Source organism: Ptychodera flava, chromosome 11 (genome assembly GCF_041260155.1).
Source record: "Ptychodera flava strain L36383 chromosome 11, AS_Pfla_20210202, whole genome shotgun sequence".
NCBI lineage: Eukaryota > Metazoa > Hemichordata > Enteropneusta > Ptychoderidae > Ptychodera > Ptychodera flava.
Genome location: NC_091938.1, coordinates 14,356,407 through 14,378,775, shown reverse-complemented (window position 1 = coordinate 14,378,775; position 22,369 = coordinate 14,356,407). Strand labels below are relative to the sequence as shown.

Sequence of the window (22,369 nt, the reverse complement as noted above, 5' to 3'; positions counted from 1 at the left end):
TCAAACCTTCTGAATTTTTTATTGGCATTTGTTTGGAATTTTTTCAAAATCTGCCAGGATTTTTTACTGCATTTCCACACCAAATACAGTTTACCATATAAAATGCTTACTAAATCACCACATTTTAATACTCTTAGTTCCAGTAGGTATAAAATTACCAAAAAAAATCTTAAAAATACAAAATGAAAGATATCCCAGTAAAACTGACAGTTTCGCAAAGTTGCCCCAAAATTCAAAATTCCGGATTTCAAATTAATTTCATATATCTTATTAACAAAAACCCTAAGAACCTGTTTACTAAATATCAAAGCAATCAGACTAGTAAATTTTGAGAAACAAATTTTTTGACCAAAAATGAGAAAAATTGCCCCCCAAAATAAAAAATTGCAGATTTCATCCTAATTTTAAATATATCAAATTAACATAAACCCTAGGAACCTGTACACTAGATATCAAAGCTACCAGATCACAAGTTTTAGGAGAAAAATTTTTTGACCAAAAAAGGCAAAAATTGCCCCAAAATAAAAAAAAAATTGCCAGTTTCAACATACCTTCAATACATTATATTGGGATTAATCTTAGATACCTGTATACCAAGTACAAAGCTATCAAATCAGTAGTTTTTTAATAAAAACTTTTTTATCAAAAATTGGGAAAATTGCCCCAAAATTACAAATATGACAATATCAATACAATTTGCACAAGCATGACTGAGGTCATTCTGAGAAACATGAATATGAAGTTTCATAGCAATCAGACGAGCGATTTCAGAGAACAAGATTTTTAGACTAAAAACTGAAAAAATACCCTAAAAATACAAACATGCAAATTTCATCCCAATTTTTGCACACATACTTTAGAATACCTAAAGAAATCTGCATACCAAGTTTCAACCAAATCTGACCACTGCTTACTGAGTTTTAGCCATTTGCAGGATTTTTCCTTTTTTCCCCCTCATTTGCATATTTTTGGCACTGACATGTTCATTTGAACAAATTCACATCTCCACCCCTAGGTGCACCTGTACACCAAATACTAAAACAGTAGGTGCTACGGTTTAGGAGTTTTTGATGTGGACGGACATACATACATACATACATACATACATACAACATTTTCCACCTTATACGAATACCTCCATTTGCATATATACATATGCATATTATATGGGAGCTAATAAAAACCAATGGGGTGGATTTTTTATAACACACATTTCTGTCATTAGTATGAACAAATAAATATTTGTCTTTGAACTTTTTTATGAGACTTTCAGATGTGTGTATGGAGGAGTGCCTCTATTGTCACTTAATCCTTTGAGTGCCGTAATTTTTTCCCACCAAAATTTTAGTTCAACATTTTACCAGTTTTTGCAGATTTTTCTGTAAATTTTTGGATAATTTTGGACAAAATAGACATATTTTATTTGCTAAAGTTTTTCATCAAAATTTTGGCAAAAATCTGAAAAAAATTTGCTAGAGTATATTTTATAAAGGTGACAAAAATTGACGTTGGCGTGCAAAGAGTTTATTAGCTATAACAATGCTTTGATTCGCACTATAAATAGCTTATGTCAAGAAATCTGACCACAAACTGCAACAGAAAATATGGTGGCAAAACTATCATCAGAACTCAATGATATGCATGTGATGCTATATTTAGTAACAAGCCTATGATCATGATCTGTGCTATTGACACTGGTATTTCGTAGTTTGTCCGTGGAGGACTTATTGATTTGTCATGTCCGTGTGCGTGTCCGTGCTTCTTCGTCCATGCATTCACGCAAATTTCTCAGAGATGCCAGTGGTGATTTTAATTTCTCAGAGATGCCAGTAGCGATTTTATTCAAACTTGGCAAAAGGATAGTAAACTATACCATACATTTGCGTGTTGATAGGTAATTTGTGATACGATTCAATATGGCTGCCAGCCGCCCATTTTCTTGCGATATTTTTAATGTCCAGAGCCATTACTAAGACATGTCTTCACAAATTTCTTTTATTATACGTGCCACAAGGACAACACACTATGACTTACATAAGCATGTCAAATTTCTTTATGATATGATCTAATATGGCCGCTAAAAGCCATTTTCCATTTTCTTTTTCTACAATACGTGACCTTGCCAAAACAATTCTCTTGCCAGCATGCCACAGGCACATTCCAGTCAACCCAATACACTCTGAACATAATTATAAAGTAGGCATCAAAGATTGTATGTGATAGCGCCCTCTAGAGCCATTTGTGTATACTACAGATTCTGATCCCATATGTCTAAATGACCACCAGGCACTTTCAGCCAGTGTCACCTCTTCTATTCAAAGAGAAAAGAGAAACTTGCTGATGTGGCACTTCTTGACTTGAAAACTGCAGTTACATTTGTACATTTTAACTGATGCACATTGACAAATTTTAATTTTGTGGGGACTATGTCATTGACAATGACTTGTTAAAGAATAATGCCCATGATTTATGACCAAACTATGAAAATGTCAGTCACTTGAAAACCAGTACAATAAAATGTTGCAGTTACAACTGCTTTGGGAAGCTAACTACCATATACAAGTCTATGAGGGCGCCCTCTGTTGGTCAAGTAAACTTCAAAGTCAAATACTGTCCAATTCCCCTGTATCAAACTTTGGCATTTAATAGGTTTCAGCTGTGGTAACAGTTTTGTGGTATTTTGGTATTTCCCGTATCATCTTGACTTAAAATTCTACATGATTACGAAATACAACTAAATGAACAAGTTTCACATGATCACATCATAGTTATCTTCTACATCTCACAGTTACTTCTCAAATTTATTTTTGACATTAATTTTGATTTTGTTAAAAACTTTACCCAGAATTCATTTCATTTATAAATGCCCATTTTCCTGAGTTCCAGCTCAAGAAGCGATCAGCCAAACCAAATAAATTCTTTACATCAGTTTTTGCTGAAAAATACAGTTCTTCTGAAATAGATCAGCGTAAAAATTGACATTTCTTGTAACTTGTGTAAGCATGATGCTAAAAAAAGCAAAATCCAGGAAACCAATCTGAAGTTTCTCTGTGTATTGCCTGTCTGGTGCTGACATGGTGGGAGTAAAAAATGTATTTAAAATTTGGATTTCATGGTCAATTAGAGATGATAATAATGATAATTAGTTTCCTACCCTTTTTTTCAACAAATCTAACTTTCAAACACCCTGATGAATGACTTTTTGGGGTTTTCCTCAACCACATCATTCATCTTTTGATTTCTGACAAGTTGCCAGTATTGCTAGGATTTCTTCACCATCAGCAGCAATTGTCCTGTCCTCTTTGACATCAACAAATCCAGCCATTTTCAGAGCCGATGTGTACCTGTTGATGTCTGAACTCCCTTCCGGGATTTTCCCAGTCTTTTCAGCTTCCACCACACGGCCATGCTTCATAGTAGTCACCATCAGGCCCCCCGATTTCATCACCCGAAAGATTTCCTTGCTGCCTCTGAGCAGATCAGGCCAGAAGTAGTAACAATTGCAGTGGTAAACTCTGTCAAAAATGTCGCCCTCTAGAGGCAGACTCATCACATCACCTTCAAGGACGTCCACAAGGCCGGATTTGATCTCAGATTCTAGTTTACTCGCTGTAGTTCTTACCATTTGTGATGAGAAGTCAACACCAACCAGTTTACCTTTACCTATAAACAAACAAATTAAGAACTTCAGAGTGGCCATTAAATGATTGAAGCTATTCCTCATTTTCACCTTTTGTGGAAGTTGAACTACTGCAGGGGGAGTTGGAAGTCTTGATCACAACTTTTATGGCCCTACATGCAGTGGCAAGAGGGCTGACTATTATGCAAAAATCGATTGAAACCACTTTCTTGTTTATCAACTATAATTATCAGAGGAAAAGTTCTGGCTGGTGAATTTTAATTAAAAGATTTTTTTAATATCTGATGATCACATTTTGATCTCAGTACCGAGGTAAAGTCAAAAGTTCAATATTCAAAATTATGATGGACATGTAGAATTTAATATTTTTCTGAATTTGTTCAAAATTATCTGTGTGAGCGTGTCTCACTCTTTTATAATGAAAAGGTCCAGTAAAGTACAACATTATGACAATGAATACCAGAAAAGTAAACATCACCCAATGGGAATTCAAATGGTCTCAGTCACCATATTTTGTGATGCTTAGTCTTGAAGGTATATTCATTCATAGTATTTTGCCTAATCTGCATATTTATCACATGACTAGACTGTAGGCAGCCAATCAGAATGTAGTTTTACACATAAAGGCACTCTAACCTGGTTCTAGATACTTGACAGCTTCCTGTAGACCGAGGCCTGGACCAAAACCAAGTTCAAGGACATAATGGTCCTTTTGAATGTCACACAGTGTTACTGCTTGCAATTCAACTGTAGCATTGTATCTTGCAAGGATGAATTTCTGCAAATGGAGACATCAGAATCTATCGTTATATCTGATATGTATTTACTGTACTGTTAAATTTCATGGCGAATAAATTGTAACATATGTTATGCTCGAGGTATGGAACTTTCTGAAGTGGAAAATATTTACCATAATATTTCAATCATTTTTTATTAATCGTCTTACACATACTGTGCTCCTCCTGTTGCTCTTTACACACGAAAAGTTCCGAAAAATGATCAATATATGATCGGAGATTTATGAATTTATTTGTTATTTTTGAACGCTGACTTTCCGTAAAGATTAAGAATTTGGTGCAAATACTCTGTCATAGTCATGATATCTCGTCTTTGAAACATATCCTGGCCCTGTTGCCGGCCAATGATCAATGGAAAAGTTCTTGGGCATGCAAATGTCAGGTGATCATAGTGTTGGACTTTCACCGCAGCTGAAATGAGAATGTGCAAAAAGCTTTCAAGATGTCTTCACGGTATATTCTGGTATGCTTTGTATTAAAATAGTTTCATGATAACCAAACAGTGTCACATGCTGTCAATTCTCTGAGTGGATGGTTGGACTAGATCAAGGGAAGTGGGAAGCTGCAAATACTTTAGATGATCCTCAGCTAGAAGGACATTGAAAGATCAAAACTTAGAATACATACAGCAGTCACCCAGCCAAAGAATCCTGTTGGTTTTCTAAGATTTTGAGCGAGTAGGTTTCTCAGATACTCCATGCTGAGACTTCTCTTTTCAGCCATGTGGACAAAAAAAAAAAGAAAGTTTGAAATCAATTGATGTATGCAAAAGCCCCACACTGTGCAACACTTCAATAAACATGCAACAATACTACAGTTGTTGAGTGAGGTTGTCATAAACTGGGTTGTTTATGATTTTATGGCACTGAGGGTAGGGGACTGTTACATAGACCAATGGATAGCACAATACCAGCCAGTTACATCGGTTTGCAATAGGAAATTGAAGAAAACATGCTTGAAATGTTGTTGTTTTCTTGAAACTTCCACGGAAGACTTGGAATCAGAAGTCATTTTGAAAATTATGTTCAAAGAGTAGTGTCACCACACTAGAATTCAATATATTATGGCCAGATTATTCACTTCTATACAGAAGAACCTGCAAAAAAATGCTGGCTCAGCAGTTTTCCTTGATTACATACTAGAACAAACATCCCAGGGATCGCCAAAAGTGCCTTTTTAACGCTTTTCATTTATATCATTGTGTAGCTTTATTGCAAAGTCAGCAAAACACTTTTTTCCTCACACAATCATATTTGTAATGGAAAACGTTAGAAATCTACCCAGCAGGAAATTGTATTGCTGCAATTGTTCAAATGCAACAAAATCCCTTCGATGACAAGTCGAAAACATAGGACCAATGTCCCTGAAGCTACTATAGACATGGATACAAAGTTAAGTATTTCCTGAATGTATGAAATTATCTCACTAAAGTCATCCTAGGGACCTGTATACCAAATATTAAAGCTGTCTGACCACAGGGAATTGAGTAATCTTGTTGTTGTTGTTGTTGTTATTGTTATTGTTGTTGTTGTTGTTGTTGTTGATGGTGATGATGATGATGATGATGATAATAAAAAATATTAAAAAACAATGTGTCATTCCTTGCTGTTGTTTGTCGATGTTGTAGATAATTGTAAAAGAAAACTGTAATCGTGACCAAAAAACGACGTAGGTCGCCCAACGTCACTCACGTCCTATTATACAACCAAGGGTGGAATCGAGATGCCCCTGATCAAGGCTCATCAGCCACCTTCAAGGCCCAGAAAAAACACCCCATTCACGAGCGATCGATTGAAATGTGCTATCATAGGCACTGAAATTTATCTCACTGACCTAATTTGGGCTTCACTTGAACTACCGACCTGCAAACGAGTGGAAAAACGGCGATTTCCAAGTCGTACCCGGTCAAAATCGATCACATTTGAACTTCCCGGTCGATGGTGATGGGTATGTCATCACTGGGCATTTAAATTGACCAATTGGGGGCCCTGTAAAGGCTGCTTCGGCCAGCTCTCATTACTAATACATGAGGAGGCTTGTCCCAACGCAAAATTTCACTACAGTTTAAACTTCGCCGTCTCAACTTCATTCAATTTCCATTCTTGTAGAATAATACTTATATGGATACCAATGACAAATCAACCCGTCATTTACTGTAAACTATCACCTGGAATACTCATTCACAATGACAATGTCACTCGCTCAAGTACGAGCCTGGATGTTGTATCCTTGTAACGGGAGAAATTCAAATACCCGGAAGTGTACGCTCTAACTATCGACAGTATATCCTGACGTAAAATGGCAGATTTCCTGACAAAGAGTTGGTAAGTATCCGTTTATCTGCATGACTATGAAGGTTTTTCTACTTTTTCGCGTACTTTTGAACGTTACACGTACGCGTACGAGCAGGGAGCATTGAAACATAAACAATCGGCCGGCCGAAGCAGCCTTTACAGGGCCCCCAATTGGTCAATTTAAATGCCCAGTGATGACATACCCATCACCATCGACCGGGAAGTTCAAATGTGATCGATTTTGACCGGGTACGACTTGGAAATCGCCGTTTTTCCACTCGTTTGCAGGTCGGTAGTTCAAGTGAAGCCCAAATTAGGTCAGTGAGATAAATTTCAGTGCCTATGATAGCACATTTCAATCGATCGCTCGTGAATGGGGTGTTTTTTCTGGGCCTTGAAGGTGGCTGATGAGCCTTGATCAGGGGCATCTCGATTCCACCCTTGGTTGTATAATAGGACGGGAGTGACGTTGGGCGACCTACGTCGTTTTTTGGTCACGATTACAGTTTTCTTTTACAATTATCTACAACATCGACAAACAACAGCAAGGAATGACACATCGTTTTTTAATATTTTTTATTATCGTCATCATCATCATCATCATCACCATCAACAACAACAACAACAACAACAACAACAACAAGATTACTCAATTCCCTGTGGTCTGACCAGCGATTTGAAAAATCAAGCGACCTAACAGTCGACAGAGCTCCGGTGTTATGTAGAGAATAACTTTTTGTGACACATATGTTGATGATAAAGGTGGATATCTTTGATGGCTCATTTCAGGAGAGCATGACCAAAAATGACAAAATTAGCTGCAAAAAATGCAAAATTGAAGATTTCATCATAATTTCAATGTATTACATTAAGATAAAGCCTAGGAACCTGTATACCAAATATCAAAGCTATCAGATGGGTAACTTTTGAGAAACAAAGATTTTGACCAAAAATGGCAAAAATTGACCCCAGAAATACAAAAATTGAAGATTTCATCACAATTTCAATACATCACACTCAGATAACCCCTAGGAAGCTGTATATGAAATGTCAAAGGTATCAGACAAGTAGAGTTTTTAAGGAACAAATTTTTTGACCAAATATGGCAAAAATTGTGCCAAAAATACAAAATTTCAAATTTTATCATAATTTCAATATATCATATAGAGTTCACCTGTAGGAACCTGTATACAAAATATCAAAGCTATCAGACAAGTAGTTTTTGAGAAAAATTTTTTGACCAAAATTGGCAAAAATCGCACAAAAAATACAAAATTGCAAATTTCATCATAATTTCAATAGATCGTATTTAGTTCCAGAGACCAGCTCTGGAACTGTTAGTTTTTGCTCACTTTCCTTCTTTCTATCTTTCTCTTTCTTTCTTTCTTTCTCTATTTCCAATATTACTACCATACAACTTGCTATACACAAATTTTACCTTCATTACCCAGAATGCATTGCGACACGCTTCTGACGTCATCGCTCAGCTCGGACGGGTTTAATGGGCATTTCTTGTTTGTTTATTTCTTTATTTTTTATTTTGCATTGCACAAATATCATATTGCGTTCAGCTATTAATAATTCTAGCTCTCTTTTGCTTTGTTTTTGTTGCTTTTTGATTTTTATTTTTCTCTAAATACTCGCCGTACGTGGCGCTATACTGTTACGTCATACGCCTTCCATATGGACTGGTCTTGGCGGACATGTTGAATTTTTGCTTTGCGATGATTCAAGCATAGCGACCGTGCGTCATCGTCCAAGAGCTTAGATATTGTGACGTTTCGGAGAGCGATCGCATTTTGAAGATGGGTTTTATAACTTTATTATAAGTTTTGCCGAAGATATTTGTATACATATACGAGGCTTTAACAGGATTCTCCCCAGCCCAAAACAGCGTCGCGGCCCGCGACGCTATCGTTCAAGCCCGCGATGCTTTCGATCTCACCCGACGCTATCATTGTTACCCGCGACGCTATCGCTATGAGGTTCAGGGCAAAATGTTCACAATGGCACGGACTGGTCAACTTCCGTACGATCACACGAAAGGAACACAGATTATTTGTAGCTTCTTTGTTTTACAATGTCACTAGTTATTACTCCTTTCAATTTGTATGAATAGTGTCAACAACAGAACAATTTCACACATCCCACCCTTGATGGTACCGGCAGCGATTGTATGTTAATGACAGAAAAAATTGATATACAACCATAGCCAAAAGACAGCAAAAGTCAGCGACAATTTCCGCTCTTAATTGACGAAATATTTTCAAATCAAACTGATTACACAATCCCTAGATACAGAAGTGGCAATTTGATGAAATTTCTGTTTGACTCACATCTTGAAACATCTTGAAACAAAAAGTAAACTTGGAACGAAGACATCATGTATGCTGCCAATCAACAGCATGGCATGGCATAGCACAGTGATCTGTCTGTCACCGCCCCGGCATGCGTTGGCTGCACGTAAAAGCAACTCAACTTTCCAAGATCAAACGGTCAGTATCTTGTGAAAACAGCGACATAGCAATGAAAATTGTTTTAGTCAGTGGTAAAAACTCTTAACAGATGAAGCGTTAATTGCTTTTAATCACATGAAAATGCATGTGAACAGAATGAAAACCCAGATTGCGTGCGTGAATGACAATGGCGGATATGACATCAGAGTGGGACACTTCTATTTTGGTACCGGGGGTGAGCAGGGTCAGAGAACCCTGATAAACGTACTGAAAAAACGTAGTATTTTCCTAGCGATGCTGTCATGGGAACTTCGATGTCTCATTGTTTTACATCTTTTAATAGTTTCTTTGATCTGAGCAGTTTTACCAACTGTAACGGTATATTTGTTGATTGTCCGGAGATGAGTGGGTAGCCATGTGGCCTCGGTTTTCAAGTTCAACGGCCTAGGTCCGATGTCTTCCCCTCGTCTGATATACATTTACATGCGTATCTGTTGCGTTTTTACCGTACATGTAGGCATTTGTAATCTGTGTACTGTAATTCCCTGGACTGCCTTGCTTTTAGTTGTATTCTGTTGTTACCGCTATTAGCCCTCACTATAGATCCGTGCTTGCATATTAAAATCCCAAGCACTCTTTCATTCTGCACCAATCTTCGTCACATTCTTTTTTCTTCCGCTGCTCTGATCTCTGGAACTTCTCTTTTGCTTGAAAATGCTTTCTAGTTTGATCATTCCTTTGAACCTGTATACCAAACATCAAAGCTGTCAGACAAGCGGTTTCAATGAAATAAATTTTTGACCAAAAATGACAAAAAAATTCCTTAAAAATACAAATTTGTATATTTTACATCACAATTTGAACAAAGCTAAGTTGGGTCATCCCTAGGGACCTGTATACCAAATATCAAAGCTGTCTGACAAGTGGTCATGAAGAAGATTTTTTACTAGAAACGCCTTTTTTGCACTAATTTGCATATTTTCAACAATATCAAAAAATAAAAAAATATGGTTAGTCATAATGATATTTTGCATCCACACAACAAATATCCAATCTGTAAGTACTGCGGTTCTCAAGATATTTGAGTGGACGGACATCCCACAAACGGAGGGACATACATACATACATACAGACTGACAACGGATGCCGGATGGATATACCCATCCCAATGCATAGCTTCTATAGACTATGATAGCTAATGATGTTGGTTCCCATCACCAAAAATCGCCGGATAAATGTTGCACGCTGTGTGCTACAGAACTGCAGCAACTATTCCCCCCCCGCATGGACCGACAGTATTCACCGTGCGAATACGGAATGCCCTGTCACAGCATTGCCCAACAGTCGCTTGTGGTAAGGTGTACGGGGAAGGCCTCGGTACGGTAACAGTAGCTGCAAAATTGTAGCTCTACGGTGAGGCGGTCGGTGAGTTTTGGTTTTTGCGACTTCGCTCACCAGTAGAGCTACAATGCCGAAGGCCCTGTAGCATTCAAAATAAGCGTGTCGCTCATGACGCAGCATTTTGATGTGAAATCCCACATATTTACTGCATTTGGTCGTACTGATTTATCACTACTGAAGATAAAACACTATACTACACTAACCTTGTCATTTATGTGGTTTGGTATTCGTTCAAACACGTCGATCGCATTCCAAAAACACTGAGCGTGTTTCTGTGAGCTGCCATTACCGGAAGTTGGTAATGGCGGCTCCCAGAAATGTTTTTGGAATGCGATCGATGTGTTTGAACAAATACCAAACCCCATAAACGACAAGGTTAGTGTAGTATAGTGTTTAGTCTTCAGTAGTGATAAATCGGTATGACCAAATGCAGTAAATATGTGGGATTTCACATCAAAATGCCGCGTCATGTGCGACGCGCTTATTTTGAATGCTACAGGGCCTTCGGCATTGTAGCTCTACTGGTGAGCGAAGTCGCAAAAACCAAAACTCACCGACCGCCTCACCGTAGAGCTACAATTTTGCAGCTACGGTAACAGTACCTGGCAGGTTACTGTTTCGCCGAGTGATTTCATTGCCCATGCACTAGCCCTGCGAACGATGCTGTGTGTTCCCGGTGTTATAACGCCGGAAACACGCAGCACACAGCATCGCAAGCAGGAGAACCCGTTGCTGCGGATCCGTAGCCTTTGCAAAGGGAGTGGTAGGGCTACGGGTCCGCAGCAAGGCAACCCGTAGCTGCAAAATTGTAGCTCTACGGTGAGGCGGTCGGTGAGTTTCACCAGTAGAGCTACAATGCCGAAGGCCCTGTAGCATACAAAATAAGCGCGTAACTCACGGCGCGGCATTTTCATGTAAAATCCCACATATTTACTGCATTTGGTCCCACCGATTTATCACTACTGAAGACTAAACACTATACTACACTAACCTTGTCGTTTATGGGGTTGGGTATTAGCACAGACACGTCGATCGCGTTCCATAAACTTGAGCGTGCTTCTGGGAGCCGCCATTACCGGAAGTTGGTAATGGCGGCTCAAAGAAATGTTTTAGAAACGCGATCGACGTATTTGAACAAATACCAAACCCCACACACGACAAGGTTAGTGTAGTATAGTGTTTAATCTTCAATAGTGATAAATCAGTATGACCAAATGCAGTAAATATATGGGATTTTACATCAAAATGCCGTGCCATGTGCAGCGTGCTTATTTTGTATGCTTCAGGGCCTTCGGCATTGTAGCTCTACTGGTGAGCGAGGTCGCAAAAACCAAAACTCACCGACCGCCTCACCGTAGAGCTACAATTTTGCAGCTAGGCAACCCGTAGTAGCTGAGGGTCCATAGCTGTGGTGTTTTCAGACGGGATTCCTGCCTTTTACGGGCTGGTTTTGACTTTTACGATTTTTAACCCCGCCACCATATGTGTTGGCGTAATCGTAAAAGTCAAAACCAGCCCGTAAAAGGCAGGAATCCCGTCTGAAAACACCACAGCTATGGACCCACAGCTAGGCAACCTGTGCACATGCCATCTGACCATGGAGGTACCAGAAAAAAGATGATCTAACCATAGACCCTCCAGGGTCTATGATCTAACTTACGAATACTGGTTTGGCTCTCCAGATCGGTCCTCACATGCACAGAGTCAGGGCCACAAGTCCAAGCTGGCTTTCGCAAAACTTGACCCAGCCAGTCATTTATGCCATTCACAGCAGTGACTGAAAGTGCAACGATGCCACGTCGATAAGTAAAGAACTTGCCAGAACTGTCTGCTTGGCTTGAACGTCGTTGCTCGTGAAGAAAGAAGCGAAAGTAAAATGGGCAGGGCGACGTCGATCCGGTGCAGTGCGGCGCGGGCGATCGCCCTCTACGATAAACACGATAAACAGGATAACTTTGCATAACAGGAGCCTTGTTTACGTTAGAGTAAGGAATTGACCATTAGACTTTGTGGGGGTCATAGGAAGTTATTACAAAAACCACACACGTCTCTACATACATGTGTATGTTTGTGTATACATATTATGTTTGAAAGACAGACAAACTACACCACGAATAAGTTTTTACCAAAGTTTTTTTGTTTTGTTTAGGAAACAGATAAATAAAACGAGACACGCTTCTGAAAACAGCATAAGGGGTGGCCCATTTGATTTCGGGGGGGGGGTGGAGGAAATGGTTATGGCGACAACTTTCTTTACCCATCCTTGCAGCAATTTTTTTCCAGAGGTTGCTTCAAAGCAAATTTTTTTCTTGACTGTTAGAGTCAAAGCAATTTTTTTTTCAAATTCAAAATCACTCATTAATTTTTGGTAAACAATAGAAATCATTACCACAACAATTAAATTTATTGCAATGCAAATTAGATGTCACCTTACCAGAAACTCCTGGGGTGAACACTGAAGAAGGTATACCTGTTTTTGATTGCGTAATGAGATCATTGTATGTGTATAGCATAGTTTTATTTTTTTGCTAGTTATTTGTTGTTGTAAAGGTCAGTTTGTTGTTTCTTGCGTGTTCTTGCCATGTTTTGTTTTATTTTCATACATTTCAAGTAACAGTTCATGTACAGAGTTGACTTTCGTTTGTATCACTTGAGTTGAATTTTGTTTTATTTTATCACGCCTGTTTTTTTAGGTTGGCCACGTTCCAAGCAAGGACAAGGGCCTAATATTTTTTTAGCAATGTGAATGGCATATTAGATAGACCTCATATGTGTTACTTACTTTTGAGCTGATATCTTGCAATATCTATTTTGCATTCTTTTTTTTGTCATTTTCTTAAGGGTTGTATTAAAAGAATCTTCCCTGCAGCTGCTTGCCTGGTCGCTTGGAAAATTGGTTTAGAAGTAGATACAGATGTTCTCTTTCAGTTTTGTTTAAATCATGGCAAAATCAGTCATTTTGGTCAAAATAAAAATTCTCAGAATCTGCTCATGCTCTTTCTTTGAAATCTGGTTTTATTGGGGTATTCTTTTTATGATATTATTTCAATTAAAACAAAATTATCAGTATCATACATTTATGGCAATTGTTATTATTTTTAGTCAACATTTTATCTTTAGACACCACTATTTTAATTAGAAAACGAGTTTAAAGTTAATCTCTACTGAGTAAACATCAGTGGACTGTTAAAAAAGTGTTTCACAGAGATTTACATGCTTTGTTCATTTTTTCCTTATTTAAAAGTAGTTAAATATTATTTCAATTAAAACATTTGTAAAATTATTTGAGTATGACACAGTTAATTGTTCATTTATTCTTTGATACTTTTTTATGAAGGATTTATTTAAATACAGTAATATATAGTGTTTATTTTGATCCTATCAGGAAGTTTACACATCTTATCCTTTACATTTCCAGTCATTGTTTAAAGTACACCACCAAGGCAATGTCATCAAATGCGACTGAAGACTTGAATTAAAGAAATTACACATTCAATGAATATCACAAAATCTTACATATTTACTGAGATATGAATGGCAGATTAATGTTCCTTTCTTCATCATGAAAATCTGATCAGATGGCATACAACATGACGTTGAAATTCACAAGTTGTTTTGTTTTCTAGTAAAACTTGAGACAAAATGTTAAATATATCTATTAATAAAGAGTTACTGCTTTATAATGAGATTTATTTGTTTATTGATTTCAATCTCTTTTGTAGACTTGACAAACATTCTCACGTTTATTCTAACACTGGCAGCATTGCATTTATAATGCAGTGCAGTAGAATACAAGTACACATTCATGTACGGTCAGCTGTATGCACGGTCACTCCTTACAGTGTGACTAGGGTTAATGCTACTGAGAAGAGGGTTCTGCTCCCATAGATTCCCATTCAAATGTGCCACCATAGGCGGCAGTTCCAAAGACCACTGAATGCTCGTCTACCACCCAAGGGTGCATCACAGCAAATTTTTTTCTCAGCCTTCCTAGAAGCATTTTTTTCCTTCCCTGTTAAAGAGACAATTTTTTTTCCAGCATTTGGCCAGCAACAATTTTTTTTTCGAAAATCCTCCATCTCCCCGAAATCAAATGGGCCACCCCTTGTAATAAAAAAATGTTGGTTGTTTTCTTGCAGACTTCAGAAAAGCATTTGATTGTGTTACATGGGATGCTATAATTTTCACAATGTTGTTCAATCAACATAAATTGGTCAGAAAGGCAGAGTAGTCTAACTGAGACAATACTGTCTCGATGTGTGAATTTGCTTCTGCAAAAAAAGCGGACACTTCTTGTAAACACTAACAAAGCCAACTTTGTGATTTTTAACACAAGCAACAGATTTATAAATAACGTCAACCTAAGGATTTAAGATCAAAACAGCCATGGAGATTATGTCTTGTTATGATTTTTGCCTCCAAGTGAGAAATCGAAACTTAAAATTCACATCATGCAATGCGACTAAGAACTACAAGACGATCTAACCACTACTGTCTTACACTTTTTTATCAAACAATTTCTCCATTACAGGGCTGATATATGCCAAAGGAAAGAAATAGTGCAGCAAAAAATTTGTTACAATTTTATAAAATCTTATTCTGGAAGCCTGCAAGTTTACTGAGAAGAATAGGGCAGACCTATCAGGAAATACTCACAAATTGCTCATGTTATATATTGGTACAGACACAGGGATTGTGGTACAGATGAACAAACAGTTTTGACATTAGGGACTGGTAATTTTTCGGTCTGGGCAGGAGGTGCTAGATCAGTTTTTTACGGACGTCAAAAAGCGGCTGACCCCCATATTCCACTTTTCGAAAACAGGGTGATCCCCATGAATCCAACGACCCCCGCCCCCGGCCAAATGCTTTCTGCATTGTGCGTTGACATCTTGGGCAGTAAGACCACACGGGGTCCTGCAGAATACACTTGCGAGCCTACGAAAACTATGTGGATTATAAATAAATCAAGATTTTGTACGCTAGATCGCCGGGTTTTTTTCGTCAAACCAGTTTTTTCATTGATTGTTAATCATTTCTTTTAAAAATCTCCAGGAACCTCCCCCATATCAGATGGTCTGCCCCTTATCGCTGCTTGCTGCTGAGAAAATGAAATTCATTGGCAAGCAATGCCTTTGTTTTTACTTTGTCGCACTGTTTTCTTTCTCAAAGTTCAAGCCATGGCCAGTAGAGAAGCTATATGTTCAAGCAAACTGTGGTAGGATATTTTCAAGTTCATTGGAAATCTTTTCTTCCAAAAATCTGCCACCACCCCCAAAGAAAACAATTTTTTCCATTAAAATTAAACAGTCGCAGCAATGCGCAAGCGAAAACAACTTGCCGAGTTGTTGGAGGTTCCGTTTGAGGTCGAGGTGTGGTCAAGCAGTGGCTACGGATTACTGCAGGCGCGATGTGGACTGGGTAGTTTTACATGTAGGGCTACTAGTGAGTGTAAATTTAATGGTACGCAGACTATCGGAACGTAGCATAAACTCTACACTATTCCCGACCGCGGGTTATCCGGGTACTTGCGGTTTTTTACGTCATTTTTGCGTCACAGCGCCGTGAAGGGGTTCGGACTTTTCAACCACCAAAACAATATTCAAAGTTTCAATATAGGCCTACTTTAAGGTAGAACGCACCTCGGGAACAGACATTCGGACTCTAAAACTTTTACAATTCTCTTCTGATATACCACATGTGGGGGTTCATTTTAAAGCTCTTGGTGAAAGAAAACTTTTCACCGGCTTGGTTTTTCGAAATTCGAAAATTTTTATTTTTCTCCATAGAGTTAAACAGGGATGGCGGCCATTTTGAATTTCTAATATCGGTAAATCTTGGGTAATTTGTTATCTCTAGTACAAAAATTTGCACGGTGACCCCCTATTTTTATTCTTGATTTTGAAAGAGAATGATTGAAAGATCCCTTGAGGAAAGTTAGAGCAAATTTTAAGTCTTTCACTTTCGAGGTGCATAGGACCTACTACCTTAATGACATAAATTTTACTTCTGCTTTTTTCCACACAATTTCTGTATCATTCGCTCTTCTGTATCGTCTGATCTCTCATTCACCTCGCTCGTATGCGTTTCACCTACCGAAGTCACTCCGCGGTCGAGAATTAAAACTGTCCAGCCCCTATCTCTCCTATTATATGAACATGATGAATAGTATGATACGGACACGCCAAGTAATCACAGGCACCAGCGGGTTGGGTAGTATGCTAGCTCGATCGATTTTTTGCTCTATCTATCGATCCCGTACTCGATCTGCCCACTACTGCAACCTAAATACTCCCAATACTTAGGTTCCAGTGGCGGGCAGATCGAGTACGGGATCGACAGGATGAGCAGAAAATCGATCTAGCCGACTACCCAGCCAGCCCACTGGTGCCTGTGCAAGTTATGTACGTGGGAAGCGTAACGGGACGACATTGACGACATGACATGCATGAACGAGGTTTCAGTTGGCGCATGCGCATCGTGACCAAGTGCAAGGAGCGAAGGGTCGGACTCCACCATCCCATGATCGGTTAATTTAGGTCAGCGAGTTTGTCTGTTAAAAGCGGTCCTATACGCAAGAAAACGTGATTTTTAGCGAGAAGCTGTACCGTTGAGACAAACAGCAATGATATGGTGAGTGAGAATTAACTTGAAACCTCCAATATGGCGAGGAAACGTTGGCTTGGTCATGTATGTTAACTCGTGATCGTCAGTCATGTACATACAGTGTACATCGGTCCCAGTACATCAATATCAATCATGTCGTGAGGATATGATAAATGCGTAGAAACCGAATGTTGTTTCGAGATCTAGTTTTGTACAACAGGTTTGTATCCTCCACTTAAATACAGCTCCAATGAGAAAGTGCCCAAACCTGTGACAAATACTGCCCCCACAGCACAACCTGAAGCTTGTACGAGAAATGTTTTTTGCGTTTGAGCGTGTACACTCCCCTCCGAGTGCAGGCGCCATAGGGGACTCTATTCAAAATGTGTACTACACAAGCGCAAGGCGCAGGATTACTGCGAGTCATCGAACAGTTTAACACCCAAACATCCTCACTTTCGTTGTGATGTGTTATACGTATGATTGTGAATAATTTTTCGTCCGGGTATGTTTACTGTAACTAACACGGATGTATCATGAAGAATGTTCCTGTAGAATTTCAGCCATTCAATCAGATGGTTAATATTTGAAAATTACGGTAGTCATATTGCAGTAAATTGCACAGATGGTATATTAAATATTGAATTAATCACAGTTATTAATTTGTAGAAATTAATTGATATCTTTTGTGTGTATAATATTGTTACTCGGTTTTAGTGCGTCACCCGTGTATGTACACCCTTCATGATAATGGTGCCTTGTGAGTTGTCCAGCAAATGAGTATTAGCACACACTGTGCTACTATTTCTTCAGAACAAGTCATAAATGTAAAATGTGAATGAAAATTTAAGATCCAGTCGTTCATAACGATGATATTGTAGACTTAGAGCAATCATATTACTCATATACTTGTGTGCATTAATATTTTGAACAAAAATATAAAGTGACATAACCACATTCAAATATTGTCAATCTTTCAGGCATTACGTGATAAACTGCATTGTATGCATAAACAAATGGATGCGAGTCATATTGAAAAGCTGTTGCATTGTGATTTTTAAGTTAGCTTTACATTCTGCACTGTCAATCAGAATCTCTATGACAGCCGGGCGTCAGTATACAAATTTTCAATTTACAACATAGTCATACTACTATATTGAAGATATTAATTTTCTGCATATTGGCACTCTGATTCATGCCCATGGTTTCATTGTATGAAGTCAAAACTGGATATGTAAACCCTCTCTTGCTTTATGCTGGTTCTCTTCAGCCCAGTGAAACATGTGAGTTTATTGATACCTATCGATCAAACTATATCTGCACTGACTGGTACATTTTAATGTGAACTGGTGATTAAAGTTAGAGACTGTGGTTTATGTATCAATTAAACCAGGGCCTATGATTTAAACGTTTGTGTTTTAATAGAGTTTTGTCGTGACAATTCAGCCCCATGTCACAGCTGGAAATGATGAATTGTGGGAAATTCAATTATTGACCCCCTACCCCCATGCATTGTCTGTTTCATTAAGCCAAGCAAAATTTTCAATGATGTACAGGATATGACTGCATTGTCCATGTAACGTCATTTCACCTGTTGATTTATTGTTTCATTTTCGTCACCACAGGTCCAGTAGCTAAGACGTGAGAAGCATGGCAACTGTGAACTCCTATAGTCTAAATGTCGGTAGAAGTCGGAGAATTACCATTGGTGTTATAACATTATTAGTCGTAGATATCATATGGGTTGCGTCGTCAGAACTTACCAGAGTAAGTACTGTACTGTTTCAGTGTGTCATCTACATTTCTAAACCATCGATAATCAAGAACCTGTTTCTAATGAACATTTCTCTCCAGTACCTTGCCATGTGGCTAGGATGTCTTTTGTTATTGACACACCTGTATAATCTGAACAGCATCACATGTTCAGCATGTCCAGACTAAAAAGTTTTATAGAACAATTATTGTTTAACCTGTGATCACCTGGATGTACACCATAACAAAATGAGGGGACACATTTAGTGAATATCAATACCTCTCATACTGCAATACTATGTTGATAGCTTCCGTTGCCACAACTCCATTTAGGAGTTATATCAGTTATAAAAATTTTGGCAAAATATCAATAGATACTGGGATATACCTTCATGCATACAGACTAATAGATGTGTTACCTATTCCAGGGCCTTTACTATATCCATTGCTTAAACATTTCACAATTATTTTCTCTAAAAGACCAACAATAGAAAGACACCACCAAGGAATATTTAGAGAACTTTTCATAGCATCTTTGTTCTGATTGTACAAAAGGTTCATCAATAATTCATGTTGATATGCACAAAGTATTGATTCATTTCTTTCTTCCCGTACGATTCTTTATGGCAGTGTCCGTAGTACTGATGCATGGTTATTGTTTCTCTAACTAAAATTAAATAGTGTCTGTATCGTTTCTTTTTTACACAAAGGTTTGATTTTTATTTCCCACTTTACGGTGACATTTATTTCTATTTGTATTGGTGGTATCCTAGACAATACGGTTACATGGGGGATCATTTTAACAGTTTCAAGCTATTGTTCTTTCAAAGTAATTCTGGGCCTTTGATATCATTGTTAAGCCTACTTGCAGGTAGCTTCTCTTGAAAACATGTTTCTCAGTGGAACAGAAAAGGTTGCATCAATTGTCCTTATAATGTAGAAGACGCCTCGGACACAGATATTCAGACTCATGAACTGTTGCAATTCTTTTCTGATATACCATTTGTGGGGGTTCATTTTAAAGCTCTTGGTGTAAGAAAACTTTTCATAGGCTTAGATTTTCAAAATTTGAAAATTTTATTTTTCTCCATAAAGTTAACATAGGGATGATGGCCATTTTGAATTTTGAATATAGGTAAATTGCACGGTGACCCTGATTTTTATTCTTGATTTGGAAAGAGAATGGTTGAAAGATTTCTTAAGGAAAGTTTGAGCGAAAGTTTAAGTCTTTCACTTTCGAGGCGCATACTACCTTTAGAACCGACTTCAGACTATAAATTTGTACATGACTAGCTTTTGTTCTGTGTCATCCCCTACCGTTAGTTTGTACACGACTGATGATTCTGCTCAGTTCTGTGTTATTCAAGGCAATAGTGAATGAGAAATATTTGTAATCATTATTTACCCCATCAACAGTTATCATAGATAGCACACTTTTGAAACCGTTTGGAATTGCCATCCGGTTGTGTCATTGTATTCTTTTCAGTGTTCAAATTAGGACTGAGGTAATCCAAAAAGTTGTATGTAAACAGTCATATTTCTCTGCACACTTGTGATGACATGTTTTTCACTGAATGCAATACCAGGTGTAATGTCAGGACGTAAGCAGGGCATAGCACATGTAGAACTAAAATGATTAATGATACAAGACCGTGTGATTTAGGTTTAAGAAACACACTCACCTGTTGTATTGAAAAGTAGGACGTTTCGACACATGTCATTACATGCACCTAAAAAGATTGACTTACCTATGTGATTGCCAGTGTTTACTTACTGGTATGTAACTTCAGAGAATTAAAACAGAAATATTTTGTCAGTTTTCTGTGATAGTTATATAACTTGTGTGTTTATAAGTTCAAAGAGTGTTCTCATTTAATTTCAACTCACCAACAAGTGCTTTTGTTTATACACATTTCACCAACATTGCCAATACTTGCATGTGCTTTTCTTTCTTTTTTCTTTCAGTATATTTTCAAAGCGGAAGACTATGAGAAGCCATTTTTCAGTACCTATGTCAAGACATCGATGTTCATGCTCTATTTACTGGGTTTCCTCTTCTGGAGACCCTGGAGGGAACAGTGCTGCGTCAGATCCAGAACAAAATCCCTTGCCTTGGTAAGTTTGATTTTCTGTGTGTGCCTGTCCAAGGGTTTGGCGATGTTGGACAATAGGGAAAGCATACGGAGCGCTGTTTCTTAGATCTGACATCCAGGGTATAGCAGGATATCCTGATTTGAAGACAGCTTGACAGCACCTTGATGTAGATTGCATAACACATCCTAGAGGCTAGTTACATCTGCCAACAACCAGACACCAAGTGTTTTGGCTCTGAAATCATCATAGTTACACATGCTCAAACAGGAAGAAAGAGCTTAAATGATTGTCAGATAAAAAAGTATAAATTTTATATGAAAATTGTAAAAGCTGATAATAAGTTTATCTTGAATCTTCATTGAAAAATCACAGTAAAAGGTGTGTTTTCGTAGTTACATTATGTTACGCAATGCTTTGTTAGGCACGTGTTGAAAAGCATGCTGGCTTACGCAACCCAAAACAATCCCCTGGCAGTTCAATCTGGAAACTCTTCTGTAGTTTCCTGTGTACATTTGGTTTGCCATTTCATTTCAATCATTTTGTATGACTATGTAATAAAGAGTTTGGATGTTGTATGGTATACTCAGCCGGGTATACTGTTCAGTGGTTTTCACATGGAGAATGTGTCTCATAAGTCACAGCGGTTCTATAAAATATTTCTTTATATTCATTGGATTTGATGAAAAAAAAAATTCTTAAAGTTTAAAAGTTTAAAACATGTTCAGATCATAAATATATTGCTGAAAATCATGTATGTATTGAGTTAGTTCGTAAGTCCAAGTTCATTTCAAGTTCAGTTTATTGCATTTCAAGTCCAAGTTCATGAGTAAACGTGAAACCATTGACAAATGTATGATGAAATGCCAACTACAGTGAGTTTCAGACGTAGGCAAGTTCCATTAATCAGCATCAGGAGCTATCTGTAGGGTTTCATAATGTGTACTGACAGTGCATTGTGTGCTGTGTCAGTTACATTTGTGAAGCTTGTGTGTGAACTTATTCATCACCGAGTTCTTACTCTTGTTTACCGCACACATTGACTTTCCAACAATAGATTCCATTGTGCTGTCATTACAGTGGACTGTTTTGAACTGCAGCTGAGCTGAAGGAATGTTCTCGCCTGGCTCAAACAAAAGCACTTCTGTGGTATCTCTCATTAATGATTGTGCTGAATGAATTCTTTGCAAAGTTGCGCATAAATCCTTTTGTTTAGGATTGAAACCCCCCTTCCTCACAGTAATTTTCACACAATAAAGTTGCCCATTCAACAAGTATCCTATCAAATTGAGCTTAGCTATATTCTGAACTCAATAATCTGCCAAATTATTT

General features: G+C 37.9%; 2 protein-coding genes across 4 annotated transcripts in view; one reads left to right on the top strand and one right to left on the bottom strand.

Moving 5' to 3' along the window:
* Window positions 1-1,977: 1,977 nt before the first annotated feature.
* On the bottom strand, window positions 1,978-12,518 carry LOC139143577 (uncharacterized methyltransferase YdaC-like). 2 transcript variants are annotated; one of them, XM_070714019.1, is made up of 4 exons: window positions 12,249-12,518; window positions 5,065-5,148; window positions 4,277-4,418; window positions 1,978-3,663 (listed from the first exon to the last, which is right to left on the bottom strand). In XM_070714019.1, the coding sequence occupies exons 2-4, from the start codon at window positions 5,134-5,136 to the stop codon at window positions 3,224-3,226; spliced, it is 654 nt and encodes a 217-aa protein (XP_070570120.1). In that variant the 5' UTR covers window positions 5,137-5,148; window positions 12,249-12,518; the 3' UTR covers window positions 1,978-3,223. The 2 variants fall into 2 exon arrangements, with proteins under 2 accessions (XP_070570120.1, XP_070570121.1); XM_070714020.1 differs by having other exon boundaries at window positions 5,065-5,143; window positions 12,249-12,517.
* Window positions 12,519-17,065: 4,547 nt separating this feature from the next.
* Window positions 17,066-22,369, top strand: part of LOC139143574 (solute carrier family 35 member F5-like) — a 21,205-nt gene continuing 15,901 nt past the window's right edge. Inside the window, exons 1-3 of one of the 2 annotated variants that reach the window (XM_070714016.1) lie at window positions 17,066-17,221; window positions 18,820-18,961; window positions 20,912-21,061. In XM_070714016.1, coding sequence (XP_070570117.1) covers window positions 18,845-18,961; window positions 20,912-21,061 — 267 coding nt within the window. In that variant the 5' untranslated portion in view covers window positions 17,066-17,221; window positions 18,820-18,844. The remainder of the gene's footprint in view (window positions 17,222-18,819; window positions 18,962-20,911; window positions 21,062-22,369) is intronic. The other variant, XR_011554634.1, reaches the window with a different exon arrangement.